Raw genomic sequence first — 22001 nt, forward strand, 5'->3', positions numbered from 1 at the left:
GTAGCATCGTACTAGAGAGAGCCATTTGTGGTATTTATAAAACCTTGCTATAGTTAATTAATAAGTTAACAGATGAATAATAAACGTAGTCTAACTTATTAGATAATAAGTGAATGTAGAAATGGCAGGTACTATCACAGGGCGAGTGAAGGCGGTAAGCCGTCTCACCGCCCTGCATCATCGTGCTACTGAATTCGACTCCCGACTTTCTACTGCTTGACTTGACTATCATTGATTATAATTATTGATTTCGCTATTTAAGTAGTTGCTAATTGACCTACTAACACAATAGGTAAATAGGGGTTAGCTTGCAGTTTTATTAGTAAAGTCTAGTGTAACAATAAATGAATTACTAATGAAACATTTCCAATTTTTGTAATGTTAATTAAATGCATTAGCAACAACAATTTTCCCTCATTAGTTTGAAGTTATCTGTAGGAAGTAAAATTGATTCAAAACATTAAGTCACTAATGCTTTAAATGAACTATATTTACTATATATTTAGAAATGGAATAAACTACTTCAATATAATATTGAAAATAATTTAATACTTAGTATAATAAAAATCGTAGCCTACCTTGTTAGATAATTGGGGAACGTAAAAATGGAAGGAACCCATCATAGGGCGAGTGAAGACGGTAAGCCGCCTCACCACCCTGCATCTTCGTGCTCTTAAATTGTACTTTCGACTCTCGACTATCATTGATTATAATTATTTATTTTACTATTTAAACGGTTGCTAATTGACTTACTAACATAGTAGGTAAGTAGTTGTTAGCTTGCAGTTTTACCTACTGGAGTATTTAACTTGTTTAAGGAGACCGAAAAGACAAAATATTATCTAGCTCTATTTTTACAAAGGTAAATAAATAGAAAATAGAGGATTACTCTTGAACTCTATTTTTACAAAAAAGCCTCCATGTAAGTCACTTATAGAGCTTTTTCACCGTGCTAAAGTTCAAAACACCCTTTATATTAGGCTTTTTATGTTTGAGCAATAATGATTCTAGAACATTCTAGAATATTCTCGACTTTTCTGGTCTCATTCGTTCTAGTAAATAACTAAGGGCAATTCTGAAGACATTCGAAAACGTTATGACTGATGGCCAACTTAGAAACAATAAAGAACATTCCAGTACATTCTCATTTATTTTAAATGACTGTTTGGTGGCCGAAATTTCAATATACATATAAAAATACCCTACTATAGTATTAGGAACCAGTCCCACTATTCACACATAATGGTCTTCGAACTTTCCTGAACGTTTTCGATTCCTCCGCTCCGGTCCCTTCTAGATATTTCTACCCCAGGACAATCAAAGACATTCGAGAACATTGTAGCTGAGGACTGCACCAGAAACTATTAAGAGCATTTTAGTACATTCCTACTTCTGCTAACCTGATGTTTAGTGACTGATGGTCGACTCACAAACCCATACGTTTTATAAACTTTTTTTTAGAATAGTTTGATCGAAATTTAAAAATCCTCTAGGTCGATCAGCTTTAATCACTATAACTCTCACACCACCACATTTACCGACATTCAACCACATTGATTACATTTACATAAAATTATTTATTGCTAGGCTGATGTCATCAGCGAAGAATTAGAAAAATAATTCCCATGATTGAAATATAAATCCTAATTTTAATTGCAGATGTTTGCATAACGTACTTTATGGGTGACCGCATTGGGACAATTATAGCTTTGACCATTACTTATGGCCGAAAATATGTTATTTTTCAAACCTTCAAATAATGTTATCTACATGTTTTCTTTCTCCTATAGTCATAGTTTTAAACAAATTACGTTTTTTACTGGTAAGTGTTTTTTATTGTAAAACGCGATCTATGTAATGTTCTACTGAATTTTTGTCCGTGAGTATAGCGTATAAAAAATATTTCAGCGAAAAAGGTGTTATTAATTATTATTCATCAAAACTCTTAGAATTATTTTTGATAAAATCTGTTTTGACCAAAGCAATTGTCAAAATGTGGAGTACCTATTTAACCAATTATAATTTTTTTTTCAATAATTTTGTGATATTGCTAAACTTTAAAATTAAAAATAACATGTTTGTCAGTTTGTTTATTTGAATATGAACCTATTTTTTATTTTTTTATTTTAATAGCGATTATCGTTTATAACTAATATTTTGCTGCTTTGTCAGAAATCTATTTAGACAGTTTAGATAAAGGGAATACAAGTACACAAGCAGATTATCGATAATTATGAGTTATTGATGATTAATGTTTATATATACCGGGTGTCTAACTGAATATGACCTATCGTGGCCATTTCTGTTAATACTAATAAAGAAAGAACTAGTTAAATGAGAAAAGTAATTCAAAGTTTTATTTAGACTGACAAGGTGTCTTATATTTATTTTTCTCATGAACAAGAATACATCAGTATGGACGAATTGTTACAATAAATTATTGTCTATTTTTGGTACCTATATCAGGTATTGATTAACTATAACTTTTTAGTATGATTTTCTCAGAGTTTTAGCGTTTATGAACATTACAGACTCGTTTCAACAGTTTCATTTCGAACCTCCCGTTGAAAATCCACCAACCAAGAGTTAAAATTTCATTGGTTTAGTATTTTAACAACTTTTTGAACGGAACTTCTAGGGACGTTGGATGAGGATGGTATTTAAAACTGTTTTTACAATTCCGTGAGTTGAAATGTTTTAAAATCACTTAGTAGGAAGTATTTAATGACTCTTTCTAATGAATGAAAGGAAATATTTTGTTCTACACATTTTCCTTTTTTTTTGCTTATTTACTCTGACGTTTTCAAACAGTGTTCGTTATACTCATTGTTATCTTAACAATTACCTGCTATTATAATCTTAAAACAGATGTTGATAACCGTTATCATGTTAGCGTATTCTCAGTCAAGTGGAGTTCGCGATTTCGTACCAAACCGGTCGTTGTGCGTAAAAATAGCAAAATAATTTCACCGCTTAATTATGCAGCAACCGTATGCAAATAGATGTAGTGTGAACGTAAGCACTGTAATAGGCTTATTGTGCAATTTTTATAATTGGCACACTATGTTGCTCCTAATTGCTTCAAGTATCTTAGAATTTTGAATCCTGAAATGCGACTCGGGGCTTGGGAAACACCTGTTGTGAATAGTTATTGTTTGTGTATACAATGACGTTCAGAGTAAGTAGAAAACTGTTTATAACGTCAATTGCAGCGGCTTTAAACGGTAAACGTAGTTCAGGGTGTAACAAAATAAGTGTTGAGCTTGCATGAGGTGATAGAGCAATATAAAAATACATGAAAATTGAGTAAATTTTTGTATGTTCGAAAGTTCACAGTAAACCGTAGTTGAAAGTACAAGTACATTGAATTCCGGCCCTGATAGAGAAATATGACCCGCAACGTCGTATTCAATCAGTTGATAATCACCAGCATCGGTGTAGCATTTGTTTTGTATTTTTTTGCTCATATATTATTTATTTGTTAGATTAGATTAGATGTGATTCAGGGTGTTTATATTAATATCCAACCTCTAGTAGTTATTTATTCTTTTAACGTTTAAACCTTGTATAAGGTAATCGATTTGCAGTTCAATAAACCATTTCAGTAATAATACTTCATGCATTAGTCCAGGTCAGTACCTTCGTTACTGTAAAACAGTTGTTGTTATTATAATGTGACATGACACTTAATTACGGATTTGAACAATATAGCAGCTATAGGGACAAAATCCTTGATTTCAAAGAAGATAATCCCCAAAATAGTACACGCGAAATACCAGTGCGGCAAATTTTAAAGTAACTGTTGATGCATCACTATCATTTGCAGCGAGAGCAAGTCTTGTTGGAAACTAATTTTTGGCCGCGAGTAGATTTGTGTCTGTGGTTTCGAAAGAAATGTGCTTCATGTCCTAATCCCCAAAACAGTACACGCGAAATACCAGTGCGGAATATTTTAAAGTAACTGTTGATGCATCACTATCATTTGCAGCGAGAGCAAGTCTTGTTGGAAACTAATTTTTGGCCGCGAGTAGATTTGTGTTTCGAAAGAAATGTGCTGCATATCCTAATTTTTATCATAGTGTGTTGTTTATAGACAAATTTGCTTCACACGAGACGGAAGTTTTAATTTTCACAATAACTATTGGTGCGACGCAAATTCGCATGTCGTACATTCTTCGCGATATTTGATAAATATGTGGTGCGAAATTTTTGGAGACTTATTTGCCTTTTTTAGTAGGTTTACTTGCAATTACCCGCAAAAAAGGTAACGCACCTTGCAATCAGACAGATGATGCCCACTTACCGACTGTTTTCGTAACATTTTTTTCTTTTGTGTTTTTACATTTACATACGGCTGTCCGTAATGTATTTATTTAATTTATTTGGTCTAAACATTATGTGTACTACTGAATTATGTATGCTTATCTTAGACTTTCGCTAATCGACAATGCTTACATTTTTTGTTGATGTAGCTGCAGGGTTTATATTGCAGTACACTTACGTTGTCAATTCACGCACAGAACCGGCTTCAGATGCAAATTATTGCGTTTCACCGTGCGTTTGTTTATTGCATCTAGTATACACTTATTTCTGTTGCACTTAATATAAAACAGCTTGTATTTGGAACTAGAAATTTTAGATTAAATAAACAAAATGAGTATGTCGTTAGTCTGAAGACTGATTGGGTACGCACTTTCACTTTGTCCAATTCGCACATTTCCCTAAAACATCTAAAACTACTCTTCCTTTCTTTGCTTCTGTTCCTGCTTCTAACACATATACCTCTAACTACCTCCTCATGACTCAGGAAATATCCTATCACCCTTTTCCTTCTCTACTTATTTCCACTTCCTCTTTATTTATAACTTTCCCTAACGATGACAATTTTATCATCCACATCTGAAACGCTTCTAACGTTTTCCTACCACTTGCATCTACTGCTCTAAATATTCACTGTTAATGTTTGTCAATTATCAAATTGTGTTCATCAACCAAGTGCAGAAAAGCTACAAAAGTAACAGGTAAACTTACTTCCACCTTTAGTTTCTTTGATATTAAATTAGGCACTTTTTTGGAAAATATAATTGGTTGTCTTTGTGCAACTTGAACATTTTTCTTAATATCATTCGATTCAATGAATTTCCAAACGGCATTTTTGAGTTGTCTAATATCGAGCTTTTTAGACGTCATTTGAGGACAGGAAACTAAATTTTCGCCGATAAAGTTTTCTTTGTTCTTCGCTTGCTTAATATTGCCACAATCTTCGTTTGGCATTAATCAGTAGAATTTCTCCTTTTTCTACCTCGAAAGATCTACGCTTGAGATTATATTCGCAATAATATTCCGAATCGTTCGGATTTCTACAATTGAATGGTAAATCGGGTTATAAATTGGTTTACATTTTCCACGAATTTCTAGGATAAAATATAAGCGGCTTATTAGCTAATTTTATTCCAAAATCGCCAAACGTCAAACGTCAACTTGATTCTTTGGTAAGATTAATTTAATAATTTAATTTAATTTCCAAATTAGGTTCTTTGCCAGCATTGAAGTGATTTCCTTTCGTTAATGATTAGCTGAAAAATAAAACTATAAAATTGAGTATGATCAGATAGATAAAATGCCTGATAGTTAATGCACATTTGCTCAGGATAGGAAGAAGTGGAGATACGTATCAAACCAGTCCTTGAACTGAAGTCCTGATAATGATGAAGCCAATTGGATTCCCTGTTTAATTCTTTTTCTATTCGGTTTTTCATCTACTTCTGCGACTTCACTCTCCGCGCCCAACTAAAATCACTTTTTTTATTATTGTACAAGATCATCCATACCTTCACCATTTCCTCTCTTCGACCATGGGTTCCATATTGTAAATAATTACCAATGTTTCTCCGTCCACCCCTTTTTACCCCTTTAAAGACCGAATTTGAAAAAATCCATCCTCAGTGCACCCTTAGAATACTCAGGGAATAATTCCCCCTCAAATTTCTACGTCATCCGGTTTTAGCCATGCTTTGTCTGCCTGTCATTCACTTTTAACATCTTTTTTTACTCATTAGCAAAACATCCCTCCTTATCCTAGGTAGGTACACTCCTAGAGTACTCAAGGAATATCAGAATATCCAAGTATCATTCATTTCTCATTGTAATCTACTTCTACGGCTGAAGAGCTGATAATGATGAAGTCGGTTGGATTCCTTGTTTAATACTTTTTCTATTCGGTTTTTCATCATCATCTCCATCTGCTGCGACTCCACCCTCCGCGTCCAACTAAAGTTACCTTCTACAAGATTATCCATACCTTCACCATTTCATCTCTTCGACCATGGGTTCCATATTGTAAATAATTACCAATGTTTCTTCGTCCACCCCTTTTTACCCCTTTAAAGATCGAATTTAAAAAAATCCATCCTCAGTGCACTCCTAAAATACCCATTGAATAATTGCCCCTCAAATTTCTACGTCCTCCGGTTATAGCCATGCTTTGTCTTCCTGTCATTCACTTTTAACAGCTTTTTTTACTCATTAGCAAAACATTCCTCCTTATCCTAGGTACACTCCTAAAGTACTCAAGGAATATCAGAATATCCAAGTATCATTCATTTCTCATTGCAATCTGCTTCTACGGCTGAAGGCTTGATAATAATGAAGCCGGTTGGATTCCTTGTTTAATACTTTTTCTATTCGGTTTTTCATCATCATCTCCATCTGCTGCGACTCTACCCTCCGCGTCCAACTAAAATTACCTTGTACAAGATCATCCATACCTTCACCATTTCCTCCCTTCGAGAATGGGTTCTATATTGTAAATAATTACCAATGTTTCTCCGTCCACCCTTTTTTACCCCTTTAAAGACCGAATTTCAAAAAATTAATTCTCAGTGCACTCCTACAATACTCAGGGAATAGTTCCCCCTCAAAATTCTACGTCCTCCGGTTTTATTCATGCTTTGTCTTCCTGTCATTCACTTTTAACATCGTTTTTTACTCATTAGCAAAACATCCCTCCTTATCCTTGGTACACTCCTAGAGTACTTAAGAAATATCAAAATATCCAAATATCATTCATTTAGGCTGTGTATTGTCATCAGTTCAATAATTTCAAAGAATTTTTCCTAAATTAATCCTTAAAGTTTCAAAGAATATTCCCTTCAAATATAAAGACATAGATAAATGTTTAGATGATTTAAATGCTGGTGCATTTGTTCACTTTCCGACTTTTCCCATAACACCAACAAGATAACTAGATGGAAATTAGATGCAAATTGAAAATGCGCAGTTCTGCCGTATTAATTGTCAGCGTGGGTAGTGGTAGTGGTAACTGGGTATAAGTTTTACGGTCATTATATCAAGTTATGTATAAGCTTATGAAACAACTTAACAGCAGCAAATCTTAATTTGGTCATAATTCTATTAAGAAGTCCAAAGTGATTAAGATGCTTAATTAAATTGATATGGTTTTTTCATAACGCTAGAACTGGTCCATTAGTTATTATAATTACATTTTCTATTAATTGTTATGTTGATATCAAATTTAAATAAGCATTTTAATGGATCTACGTGTGTCCCTAACTTTTGTTTTTAAAGAGGTACAGGAGTTACAGCATTAATTAATATAATTTGACCCTGTTTAATTTAATAGTTTCATCTGTAAAGTCAAAATGCTCGTTGGTGTTTGAAAATAGTACATTGGTAGCTAATAACTGAACTGCTTAACCTAAAAAGTTTTGATCAATTTTCATTTCATGTTATATTATTTTATATTTTGAAGTTATTTCAAGTTTTGTCATTTACAGGTTTAACTGTACTTAAGAGAATATAATTATATATTTATTAAGAAAAAATGCTCAAAGTCGAAAGCAGGGATACCTCTAACTGTACTACATCAATTATGAAACTGAAGTGAAACAGAAGAAATAATTTTTGTAGTTGGTGTTTACAAATTTTCAATTGAATTGACTTTCTTAGTTTGTATGGTATAGATTTTAAAATCACTTTAACAGTTTTGATCACTGATTTACCGAAGCTATGTATGATGTGTTGGTGAGACCTAACATGTTCGAAATCGTGATCTCCCTTTGGTAGTTTCTATAAATTACTGCTCAAGACCTTGATATTCTTTAATTTCAATGTCGCTTTGTTTTCTATTATTTTTATTTAATAGAATATTTATAATAAGTTGCTTAAGGAGAACGAAAAAAGCAAAACATTATCAGACTCGATTTTTACAAAAGTAAATAAATAAATAACAGAATTACTCTTGAACTGCATTTTTACAAAAACCCTTTATTTAAGTGACTTATGAAGAGTTGAAAACACCCGAGATTTTAGGTTCTTTTGTTTGCGCAATAATGATTCCAGAATATTCCATCATCATTATCCTACTACTAAGAGTGGTTGGACAATGGAGACGCACCTCTACTCCTTCCTATCCGGAGCTAATCTTCGCATTTTCCTAAAACTAGAACATCCCACATCCTTAACTATTTGGGAACAGTAATCTAATGTAGGTATACCTCTACTCCTTTTAACACATTTTTCTGCTTCTAATATGTCTCTGGTCTCTGAATAGACCTTCATGCCTGAGAAGGTGTTCTACCAACTTATCTCGCCAATTTCGTATTGACTTCCATAGAGTCCTCTGTTTTTCTATTCCTTCTAATACCTCTACATTTCTAACCTTTTCTATCCACGGTATCCTCATCAATCGCCTGTAACACCACATTTCGAACGCTTCTAACATTTTCTTTTCCGCCCCGCTCACCGTCCGCTTCCGTACAGCGCCGCGCTATAAACATACCTTCAACAATCTTTTTAGAATTTCTAAATTAATTTTTTTTTTGAAGGCGACTCGACCCTGCACTATCTTCTGTTTTATAGCCCTATTACTCCTTCCGTCCTGACTTATCTGACTTCCTAGATACCTAAAATCAACTACTTCTTCTAATCATTCGTCTCCCATCTTTACATTCGCTCGTTTCCGACCTTTTCTGCGCTTGCATACCAGTATTTGTGTTTTACTTTTATTTATTTTCATACAATTTCAATACCGTTTCCATTTATTTAAAGCTATCTCTAACTCCTTGTTGCAAGATGTTAATACATGATTTATCATCTGCAAATCTAAGCGTACTATTCTTTTGCCCCTCTATATCTATCTGTACCTACAGTTGTACTGTCTTTTTAATGATGTTGATTGCGTCTTGGATGTATGGATTAAAAAGTAGCGCCAACAGTGTACATCCTTGTCTGACTTCCTTCCTAATATGTACTTCTTCTTCTACGTTGGTGCTCCAGCTCTATAACTGCCTGTTCTTATAGAATATTCCATCTCATATTAATTTATAAATTACACCGATAAGGCGTTTAAAGTTTGAAGTAGTTTGTACTACTATTGATACACATATATAGGCGTATTAGTTGAATGGATCTGACACGTGTCGTAAGTAGTTGAGGATTATCCAGGATTCAGTATTAGGAAGGTTTTAAGACTCTGCCGTGCTTAATCTGTGGTTTAAATTGACTGGCGTCTGTTATGAGCCACATAATTTTTTTAATGTATTTTTTATTGTTTACGTTTGTCATTTTATACTATTACCTACTAATTCATAAAAAAGCAAATAGCAATTAAAATCTCTTTTAAAATCATTATTTTTTGTTTTTGTAACTTAGAATGCTAAAAATGGTTTACCTTGAAGAAAAATTTTATAGTGTAAACATTAGGAATGTGGATATTTGAATATACGACACAAAAACTAAGTGATTTTGATAATCATATTCACTTCAGTTATGCTAATTATTACGTTTACATAAATTTAAAAGCTTTTAAATATGGTCGTTGCACCTTTTGTAGTATCGTATTGAAACAAAAAGTTAAAAGCGTCAATAGTTATGTTGATATACATTTATACATACTAAGATTAGTAGGTTATCTTTATCTGAAAAGATAAAGATAACAAATATATTTGGTTGTCAATAAGTTAAAGCATTCAATATAATTAAGATTCTATGAAATTGATTATTCTTGTCTGTTAGTTGGGACCCATCAGATGGGGGAAAAATCGAATATTCGATGACTGTATATTTGTGCACTTATTTAATATAAACTTTAAAAACCCAAAAAATGCTGTTCCTGTGATGCAAAACGATTACTTTAATTATATATTAGCGCTTCTTTTAGCTTTCTTTTTTAAATTAAAAATGAATGTGTACGAAGATGTAGGCAGGTCGACGTTTAGATGAATCCAAAATGGCCGAAGAGAATACCTACCATTTATAGAGCTCTAATATAATCGTTAAAAATATCGCAGAATCTTATCTAGGTACTGTTAAAAGTAATGATGATATGATCCAAGATATGAACAGGCTTATGATTCATATTACACTTGTTCCTGACTATTTTTTTAATGTATTAGTGAATTAATTTTTTTAATCAGTTTTACCCACTACAGATAACCTCAAATTAATTAGGAAAAATTGCTGCTTGCCGGGAATTGAACCCGGGCCCTTGGTTTTATGTACCAGTACTTTATCACTGAACTCAGTGGTACCTCTTTCAAAGGTCATAGAATGTCTTTTCTTAGGTTGAATCAAAAATTATTTTTGTGTCGTAGGAAAAGAAATTTATTGATAAAGTAGTAAATGTGTAGATCTCAAGAAATACGCAATAAAAAATTTCATATCCTAACCCATTTGCATGTTTTTAAGAAATTCCAATTCACTGATTCATTGAAGGGCTTCGGTAATTAACCAATCTTGCAGAATCCTTCGTTTATTAGTAGGTTAGGTTACTTACTAATTGGCACGAACCCAAAACTGCATACCTAATATTTTTTTTAATTTCTTCATTTAAAAATTCCTGTATCTTATACTTTGTTTATACCGAAATTTTGAATCATAAGAAGTATTCAAACAATTTATTTTGCACAGATATTATATTATCTTGTTGTCAATTCGGAATTGCTTAACATACGCTAAAGATTTTCTTTGAGGTAACCCATTTTAGGTTTCCGTTGATTAAGCGACTAATGACTTTCGAATTGTAATAAATAGTAAATTGGAACTTGCACCAGCAATAGTATATTTTATTAATAAGGTAGCGAGTATGACCTCGATAATGTTAAATATGCACGTTAATTTAATTAAATACGTGCATACGTGGATATAAGTAGGTATCATTTCGTAAATGAACTTATTTTTATATGCAAATGTTTGTGTATGCAAATGTTTACTTAGGTATACTTACATACACATTAGAAATTACGTATAATATATAACAGTAGATATATAAATTTGACTGTTATGTAATAGTAATTATGTTGTAATTTGATGACTTTATGACATACTTGTTCGTTAAAATTTCCTTATAGTACTAATATTTCGTTATATAAAGACTTATTTAAGATTCTTTTGCTTATTTCCTCAATTAAAATTTCGAGTATGTTCTTAAAAGTTTGAATCTTTAGTATTATTTCTATAAGTATACATTTGTTGTTATTTTTGTATTTTTAGGTATAATTTTTAAATAACAATAAAATAGATAACTGATATATTATTTCCATAAATTACATTTTTTTCGCCTAAATATTGCTTCTCACACACTAGAGTTTTATGAGGGGTGTACATGGAACGTAAAACTGTTACAATTTTTTGCTTAACTAATGGTTCACAGTTACCATTTGTAAGTTTATTGAATACATTTTTTTGGAGGTTTGGTACGTCTTTCATCATCATCTCAGTAAAAAATACGCATCTATTGTTACTCACTGATAACAAATCCCTAGCGTCTATAAAATAACACTCAGTGAAGTCACTTGAAGCTCTCTTGCTTTAGATACGATTATTATTAACTGTGTACTTTTTGAAAAAGAATCCAAATACCGATAATTATTGCCATCTAGTGGGTATTTGCTGCTACTAAAGTATTTCACGTATTAAAAAAGACTTGTTTTAACCTAAAAATTCGTTTATATTCAAAACCACTATAAATACAATTTCAGTATAAATATATACCTACTTTAATTTGATTTATTCGCTACTTTACCTCCGTTCTCATTTTCTGCACTTCAATTTCCGTGTCAAATTGTAATTCTTATAATTAACGAGGTGAAAATTGCAATCTGTGGGCATTTGATGAACGGGGCGCGGTCTCTGACAAATTGCCAATTGGCCTTAATTTCACGTTGCTGTAAACTCATTTTCATTTTTTTTTGTTGCAGGTTAAGCTAGAACGGGTCCTTGGGGTTACTGTGTCAACTAATGCAGCTTTGGATTCGGACTCGAATAACGAAACAGTTGCTTACCCGGCTGGGTAAGTCTTTATATATATATTTTTTATTATTACAATTGACAATTTCCTCTTATAAGAAAATACTTAATTGCAGTACGTTAAAACATGGCGAATTTATTCTTTTATTTAGGTGAATTCTGTGCTTCCTGATGCGGAAATTTGCGCAAATATATATGCTAAATACTGATAAATGTCTGACATAGTTGAGACATTCAAAATGGCATAGTCCACAATAAAACTATTGCATTTATTTCTTCATTCAACTTATTAACTAAACTAGAGCTGTTCCTAACAAAACGCTTTCTTTTACTTACGACAGACATAAGGAATATCGTAAACATAGAAAAGAGATGCCAGGTAAGAATTGCAGCGGACATTAATAAAGAAAAAGGAATAACATTACATCAATTAATGTGTAACAGAAAGAAATGCAGACAATCAGAATTTGAGCATTTTGATATTTGAAGAATGTTTAACATTTTCAGGAATTTAGGAAAGAAAGACGCTTGTTTAAAGGCATAATTCCAACCAGGCAATTATAAAGCCGACCTTGATCTTTTGAGTACCTAAGCAACCTCTAACCGCTGCACCGCTTACTAGTATTCGGTTATCTCTTTTGACTTTGTCTGTACTCCTCATGAAGCATTTCTTAACTTAACAAGGTCATGCACAAAACGCAGCAAATGACTGCAGTTCCAAGTGGAAACAAGAAAGATAACACTGGTCAACACCATTTTTGTTTCCTTAATTTTTTTTACTTTTATTAGGTATTTCTATAGCTCTGATTTTGTGGGTATCGATCTAAATGTGAGTGTAGGAGGTGAATTTTAATCCTAGGTCTTGCAAATTTGAAAGCATACACACAACGAGCTCAACATAATTCTCAGATTTCTTGTTCCCTAAAATGTTATAACTCATAACTAAAACAAATGAATTCCATGCTTTCGATCCCACTTCAGTCATTGCTTTGATAAAATTAGGATCTTTCGCTAGTTGCCTAATTTGTGGCCCATCAAAAATTCCTGCTTTTAACATTTCATTACTTAATCCTGGAAACTTGCGTGAAAAAAAATTGAAACATTCACTACTTTTGTCAAACGCCTTCACAAACTGTTTTATTATACCAAGTTTAAGTACCTATAAAGGTGTTTAGATTTACTAGATTNCTGGGTAAGCCTGCTTGATCATATCAAACGTCTCTGTCGCAGATTTACCGAGTTTCACACAGAATTTAATCGCGTACCTCTGCTCTAACGAACGCTGCATTTTCGACTTGCACCACTGACAGAAACACGTCGCGCGAAAAAGCCTGTTCTGACTCTCCAGGTGCTCGGAGACAACTCACCAGCCGCTCGTTCGTTAGCTAGGAATGCCCTCTACCGAATCCAATCGGTGCGGAAGGAAATCAGTCCTATTACTTTCCGGACAAACCCTGTATTTTGAAATAACTGATTGTCTGAATTTTAATGACGGAAAATACGAAAAAGCAATTTCCATTCATTTTGTGTGTATCTGTCATACATAATACTGCAGCAAGCGTGATTTAATCCATAGCATACTTGCTTTCAAAAGAGCCCAAAATAAATCATAATGAAACTATTACTTGTACTTTGACTTTGTCGAAGTATCGAGCGAGCACGTTGAAGAGTTATGGTACGTAATTTTATTGGCTCTCCTCTCCACTGGAGGAAATAGGTCGAGAGGCACTGGAGGAAAATTTTACTCAAATGAAAATTTGCTTAGTCTACGTCTACGTCTGTCTGGAAGTTGAAATTGCTGCTCAGTCTTTAATGTAAACTAAAGTGCCCACTTATATAAAGAACGAAATCCAATTTAAAATTTTTAGGTAGGTATTTTTTTTTTTTTGAAGTTGTTTCATCTTTTATTGCTTATGACATTCCTGAGAATAAAAAAATAGTTAAGGAGAACCTTATCACATCTTTATTGATAAAAATAGTCATAATGCAGCGAATTGTTATGTTTGTTTATTTATTTAGCAATGTAATTATTCCACCATATCATACAGAAGCGAATTTATAATAATTAAGAAATCGAATGTAACTACTTCAATATAGTATTGGAAGTGGATTATATAATTTAGAATGATCAGCCAACAACCTTGCTATATAATAATTCGAAGTGGTCTGTATTCTGTCGAAACTGCAGGACGCGGATCGCGATTTCGATCTTTTCGGATCTCATCAGGGCGTCGCAGACAGCTCCGACAGAACACAGACCAACTTTTACTTGCTGTCTTAACAGTGCGTTTTAGAAAATACCACAAATGGCGCGGTAAACGCCATCTGTTTCGACAGAATACAAACCACTTCGAATTATTTTATTCGATTATGGTAACGTGCCTATCACGTTGAGGTTGGCTACGCCGGGATTCGTTTCATCAAGTAGATATCCACACAAGTGGACCTTGTTGGAGCATACGTAATCCTAAAATGTAGCATCGTACTACAGATGGCGTTTAACGCGCCATTTGTGGTATTTTCTAAAACGCTCTTTAAGACAGCAGGTAAAAGTTGGTCTGTGTTCTGCCGGAGCTGTCTGCGACGCGCTGATGAGATCCAAAAAGATCGAAATCGCAATCCGCGTCTAGCAGTTTCGACAGAATACAGACCACTTCGAATTATTTTATTCGATTATGGTAACTTGCGTATCACGTTGAGGTTAGTTAGGCAGAGATTCGTTTCAGCAAGTAGATATCCATATATTTAAATGGACCTTGTTGGAGCATACGTAATCCTAAAATGTAGCATCGTACTAGAGAGAGCCATTTGTGGTATTTATAAAACCTTGCTATAGTTAATTAATAAGTTAACAGATGAATAATAAACGTAGTCTAACTTATTAGATAATAAGTGAATGTAGAAATGGCAGGTACTATCACAGGGCGAGTGAAGGCGGTAAGCCGTCTCACCGCCCTGCATCATCGTGCTACTGAATTCGACTCCCGACTTTCGACTGCTTGACTTGACTATCATTGATTATAATTATTGATTTCGCTATTTAAGTAGTTGCTAATTGACCTACTAACACAATAGGTAAATAGGGGTTAGCTTGCAGTTTTATTAGTAAAGTCTAGTGTAACAATAAATGAATTACTAATGAAACATTTCCAATTTTTGTAATGTTAATTAAATGCATTAGCAACAACAATTTTCCCTCATTAGTTTGAAGTTATCTGTAGGAAGTAAAATTGATTCAAAACATTAAGTCACTAATGCTTTAAATGAACTATATTTACTATATATTTAGAAATGGAATAAACTACTTCAATATAATATTGAAAATAATTTAATACTTAGTATAATAAAAATCGTAGCCTACCTTGTTAGATAATTGGGGAACGTAAAAATGGAAGGAACCCATCATAGGGCGAGTGAAGACGGTAAGCCGCCTCACCACCCTGCATCTTCGTGCTCTTAAATTGTACTTTCGACTCTCGACTATCATTGATTATAATTATTTATTTTACTATTTAAACGGTTGCTAATTGACTTACTAACATAGTAGGTAAGTAGTTGTTAGCTTGCAGTTTTACCTACTGGAGTATTTAACTTGTTTAAGGAGACCGAAAAGACAAAATATTATCAAGCTCTATTTTTACAAAGGTAAATAAATAGAAAATAGAGGATTACTCTTGAACTCTATTTTTACAAAAAAGCCTCCATGTAAGTCACTTATAGAGCTTTTTCACCGTGCTAAAGTTCAAAACACCCTTTATATTAGGCTTTTTATGTTTGAGCAATAATGATTCTAGAACATTCTAGAATATTCTCGACTTTTCTGGTCTCATTCGTTCTAGTAAATAACTAAGGGCAATTCTGAAGACATTCGAAAACGTTATGACTGATGGCCAACTTAGAAACAATAAAGAACATTCCAGTACATTCTCATTTATTTTAAATGACTGTTTGGTGGCCGAAATTTCAATATACATATAAAAATACCCTACTATAGTATTAGGAACCAGTCCCACTATTCACACATAATGGTCTTCGAACTTTCCTGAACGTTTTCGATTCCTCCGCTCCGGTCCCTTCTAGATATTTCTACCCCAGGACAATCAAAGACATTCGAGAACATTGTAGCTGAGGACTGCACCAGAAACTATTAAGAGCATTTTAGTACATTCCTACTTCTGCTAACCTGATGTTTAGTGACTGATGGTCGACTCACAAACCCATACGTTTTATAAACTTTTTTTTAGAATAGTTTGATCGAAATTTAAAAATCCTCTAGGTCGATCAGCTTTAATCACTATAACTCTCACACCACCACATTTACCGACATTCAACCACATTGATTACATTTACATAAAATTATTTATTGCTAGGCTGATGTCATCAGCGAAGAATTAGAAAAATAATTCCCATGATTGAAATATAAATCCTAATTTTAATTGCAGATGTTTGCATAACGTACTTTATGGGTGACCGCATTGGGACAATTATAGCTTTGACCATTACTTATGGCCGAAAATATGTTATTTTTCAAACCTTCAAATAATGTTATCTACATGTTTTCTTTCTCCTATAGTCATAGTTTTAAACAAATTACGTTTTTTACTGGTAAGTGTTTTTTATTGTAAAACGCGATCTATGTAATGTTCTACTGAATTTTTGTCCGTGAGTATAGCGTATAAAAAATATTTCAGCGAAAAAGGTGTTATTAATTATTATTCATCAAAACTCTTAGAATTATTTTTGATAAAATCTGTTTTGACCAAAGCAATTGTCAAAATGTGGAGTACCTATTTAACCAATTATAATTTTTTTTTCAATAATTTTGTGATATTGCTAAACTTTAAAATTAAAAATAACATGTTTGTCAGTTTGTTTATTTGAATATGAACCTATTTTTTATTTTTTTATTTTAATAGCGATTATCGTTTATAACTAATATTTTGCTGCTTTGTCAGAAATCTATTTAGACAGTTTAGATAAAGGGAATACAAGTACACAAGCAGATTATCGATAATTATGAGTTATTGATGATTAATGTTTATATATACCGGGTGTCTAACTGAATATGACCTATCGTGGCCATTTCTGTTAATACTAATAAAGAAAGAACTAGTTAAATGAGAAAAGTAATTCAAAGTTTTATTTAGACTGACAAGGTGTCTTATATTTATTTTTCTCATGAACAAGAATACATCAGTATGGACGAATTGTTACAATAAATTATTGTCTATTTTTGGTACCTATATCAGGTATTGATTAACTATAACTTTTTAGTATGATTTTCTCAGAGTTTTAGCGTTTATGAACATTACAGACTCGTTTCAACAGTTTCATTTCGAACCTCCCGTTGAAAATCCACCAACCAAGAGTTAAAATTTCATTGGTTTAGTATTTTAACAACTTTTTGAACGGAACTTCTAGGGACGTTGGATGAGGATGGTATTTAAAACTGTTTTTACAATTCCGTGAGTTGAAATGTTTTAAAATCACTTAGTAGGAAGTATTTAATGACTCTTTCTAATGAATGAAAGGAAATATTTTGTTCTACACATTTTCCTTTTTTTTTGCTTATTTACTCTGACGTTTTCAAACAGTGTTCGTTATACTCATTGTTATCTTAACAATTACCTGCTATTATAATCTTAAAACAGATGTTGATAACCGTTATCATGTTAGCGTATTCTCAGTCAAGTGGAGTTCGCGATTTCGTACCAAACCGGTCGTTGTGCGTAAAAATAGCAAAATAATTTCACCGCTTAATTATGCAGCAACCGTATGCAAATAGATGTAGTGTGAACGTAAGCACTGTAATAGGCTTATTGTGCAATTTTTATAATTGGCACACTATGTTGCTCCTAATTGCTTCAAGTATCTTAGAATTTTGAATCCTGAAATGCGACTCGGGGCTTGGGAAACACCTGTTGTGAATAGTTATTGTTTGTGTATACAATGACGTTCAGAGTAAGTAGAAAACTGTTTATAACGTCAATTGCAGCGGCTTTAAACGGTAAACGTAGTTCAGGGTGTAACAAAATAAGTGTTGAGCTTGCATGAGGTGATAGAGCAATATAAAAATACATGAAAATTGAGTAAATTTTTGTATGTTCGAAAGTTCACAGTAAACCGTAGTTGAAAGTACAAGTACATTGAATTCCGGCCCTGATAGAGAAATATGACCCGCAACGTCGTATTCAATCAGTTGATAATCACCAGCATCGGTGTAGCATTTGTTTTGTATTTTTTTGCTCATATATTATTTATTTGTTAGATTAGATTAGATGTGATTCAGGGTGTTTATATTAATATCCAACCTCTAGTAGTTATTTATTCTTTTAACGTTTAAACCTTGTATAAGGTAATCGATTTGCAGTTCAATAAACCATTTCAGTAATAATACTTCATGCATTAGTCCAGGTCAGTACCTTCGTTACTGTAAAACAGTTGTTGTTATTATAATGTGACATGACACTTAATTACGGATTTGAACAATATAGCAGCTATAGGGACAAAATCCTTGATTTCAAAGAAGATAATCCCCAAAATAGTACACGCGAAATACCAGTGCGGCAAATTTTAAAGTAACTGTTGATGCATCACTATCATTTGCAGCGAGAGCAAGTCTTGTTGGAAACTAATTTTTGGCCGCGAGTAGATTTGTGTCTGTGGTTTCGAAAGAAATGTGCTTCATGTCCTAATCCCCAAAACAGTACACGCGAAATACCAGTGCGGAATATTTTAAAGTAACTGTTGATGCATCACTATCATTTGCAGCGAGAGCAAGTCTTGTTGGAAACTAATTTTTGGCCGCGAGTAGATTTGTGTTTCGAAAGAAATGTGCTGCATATCCTAATTTTTATCATAGTGTGTTGTTTATAGACAAATTTGCTTCACACGAGACGGAAGTTTTAATTTTCACAATAACTATTGGTGCGACGCAAATTCGCATGTCGTACATTCTTCGCGATATTTGATAAATATGTGGTGCGAAATTTTTGGAGACTTATTTGCCTTTTTTAGTAGGTTTACTTGCAATTACCCTCAAAAAAGGTAACGCACCTTGCAATCAGACAGATGATGCCCACTTACCGACTGTTTTCGTAACATTTTTTTCTTTTGTGTTTTTACATTTACATACGGCTGTCCGTAATGTATTTATTTAATTTATTTGGTCTAAACATTATGTGTACTACTGAATTATGTATGCTTATCTTAGACTTTCGCTAATCGACAATGCTTACATTTTTTGTTGATGTAGCTGCAGGGTTTATATTGCAGTACACTTACGTTGTCAATTCACGCACAGAACCGGCTTCAGATGCAAATTATTGCGTTTCACCGTGCGTTTGTTTATTGCATCTAGTATACACTTATTTCTGTTGCACTTAATATAAAACAGCTTGTATTTGGAACTAGAAATTTTAGATTAAATAAACAAAATGAGTATGTCGTTAGTCTGAAGACTGATTGGGTACGCACTTTCACTTTGTCCAATTCGCACATTTCCCTAAAACATCTAAAACTACTCTTCCTTTCTTTGCTTCTGTTCCTGCTTCTAACACATATACCTCTAACTACCTCCTCATGACTCAGGAAATATCCTATCACCCTTTTCCTTCTCTACTTATTTCCACTTCCTCTTTATTTATAACTTTCCCTAACGATGACAATTTTATCATCCACATCTGAAACGCTTCTAACGTTTTCCTACCACTTGCATCTACTGCTCTAAATATTCACTGTTAATGTTTGTCAATTATCAAATTGTGTTCATCAACCAAGTGCAGAAAAGCTACAAAAGTAACAGGTAAACTTACTTCCACCTTTAGTTTCTTTGATATTAAATTAGGCACTTTTTTGGAAAATATAATTGGTTGTCTTTGTGCAACTTGAACATTTTTCTTAATATCATTCGATTCAATGAATTTCCAAACGGCATTTTTGAGTTGTCTAATATCGAGCTTTTTAGACGTCATTTGAGGACAGGAAACTAAATTTTCGCCGATAAAGTTTTCTTTGTTCTACGCTTGCTTAATATTGCCACAATCTTCGTTTGGCATTAATCAGTAGAATTTCTCCTTTTTCTACCTCGAAAGATCTACGCTTGAGATTATATTCGCAATAATATTCCGAATCGTTCGGATTTCTACAATTGAATGGTAAATCGGGTTATAAATTGGTTTACATTTTCCACGAATTTCTAGGATAAAATATAAGCGGCTTATTAGCTAATTTTATTCCAAAATCGCCAAACGTCAAACGTCAACTTGATTCTTTGGTAAGATTAATTTAATAATTTAATTTAATTTCCAAATTAGGTTCTTTGCCAGCATTGAAGTGATTTCCTTTCGTTAATGATTAGCTGAAAAATAAAACTATAAAATTGAGTATGATCAGATAGATAAAATGCCTGATAGTTAATGCACATTTGCTCAGGATAGGAAGAAGTGGAGATACGTATCAAACCAGTCCTTGAACTGAAGTCCTGATAATGATGAAGCCAATTGGATTCCCTGTTTAATTCTTTTTCTATTCGGTTTTTCATCTACTTCTGCGACTTCACTCTCCGCGCCCAACTAAAATCACTTTTTTTATTATTGTACAAGATCATCCATACCTTCACCATTTCCTCTCTTCGACCATGGGTTCCATATTGTAAATAATTACCAATGTTTCTCCGTCCACCCCTTTTTACCCCTTTAAAGACCGAATTTGAAAAAATCCATCCTCAGTGCACCCTTAGAATACTCAGGGAATAATTCCCCCTCAAATTTCTACGTCATCCGGTTTTAGCCATGCTTTGTCTGCCTGTCATTCACTTTTAACATCTTTTTTTACTCATTAGCAAAACATCCCTCCTTATCCTAGGTAGGTACACTCCTAGAGTACTCAAGGAATATCAGAATATCCAAGTATCATTCATTTCTCATTGTAATCTACTTCTACGGCTGAAGAGCTGATAATGATGAAGTCGGTTGGATTCCTTGTTTAATACTTTTTCTATTCGGTTTTTCATCATCATCTCCATCTGCTGCGACTCCACCCTCCGCGTCCAACTAAAGTTACCTTCTACAAGATTATCCATACCTTCACCATTTCATCTCTTCGACCATGGGTTCCATATTGTAAATAATTACCAATGTTTCTTCGTCCACCCCTTTTTACCCCTTTAAAGATCGAATTTAAAAAAATCCATCCTCAGTGCACTCCTAAAATACCCATTGAATAATTGCCCCTCAAATTTCTACGTCCTCCGGTTATAGCCATGCTTTGTCTTCCTGTCATTCACTTTTAACAGCTTTTTTTACTCATTAGCAAAACATTCCTCCTTATCCTAGGTACACTCCTAAAGTACTCAAGGAATATCAGAATATCCAAGTATCATTCATTTCTCATTGCAATCTGCTTCTACGGCTGAAGGCTTGATAATAATGAAGCCGGTTGGATTCCTTGTTTAATACTTTTTCTATTCGGTTTTTCATCATCATCTCCATCTGCTGCGACTCTACCCTCCGCGTCCAACTAAAATTACCTTGTACAAGATCATCCATACCTTCACCATTTCCTCCCTTCGAGAATGGGTTCTATATTGTAAATAATTACCAATGTTTCTCCGTCCACCCTTTTTTACCCCTTTAAAGACCGAATTTCAAAAAATTAATTCTCAGTGCACTCCTACAATACTCAGGGAATAGTTCCCCCTCAAAATTCTACGTCCTCCGGTTTTATTCATGCTT

General features: G+C 33.3%; 1 protein-coding gene across 8 annotated transcripts in view; it reads left to right on the forward strand.

Annotated features, from left to right (window-relative positions):
• LOC108740021 (mitogen-activated protein kinase-binding protein 1) overlaps window positions 1–22001 on the forward strand; it is a 482920-nt gene that overhangs the window by 436684 nt on the left and 24235 nt on the right. For 7 of the 8 annotated variants that reach the window (XM_025979098.1, XM_025979105.1, XM_025979104.1 and 4 more), the window contains one exon: window positions 12219–12310. In XM_025979098.1, coding sequence (XP_025834883.1) covers window positions 12219–12310 — 92 coding nt within the window. Of the gene's footprint in view, window positions 1–2909; window positions 3179–12218; window positions 12311–22001 lie in introns of those variants that run through there. The other variant, XM_025979103.1, reaches the window with a different exon arrangement.

This window comes from Agrilus planipennis, unplaced genomic scaffold (genome assembly GCF_000699045.2).
Source record: "Agrilus planipennis isolate EAB-ADULT unplaced genomic scaffold, Apla_2.0 scaffold26, whole genome shotgun sequence".
Taxonomy (NCBI): domain Eukaryota; kingdom Metazoa; phylum Arthropoda; class Insecta; order Coleoptera; family Buprestidae; genus Agrilus; species Agrilus planipennis.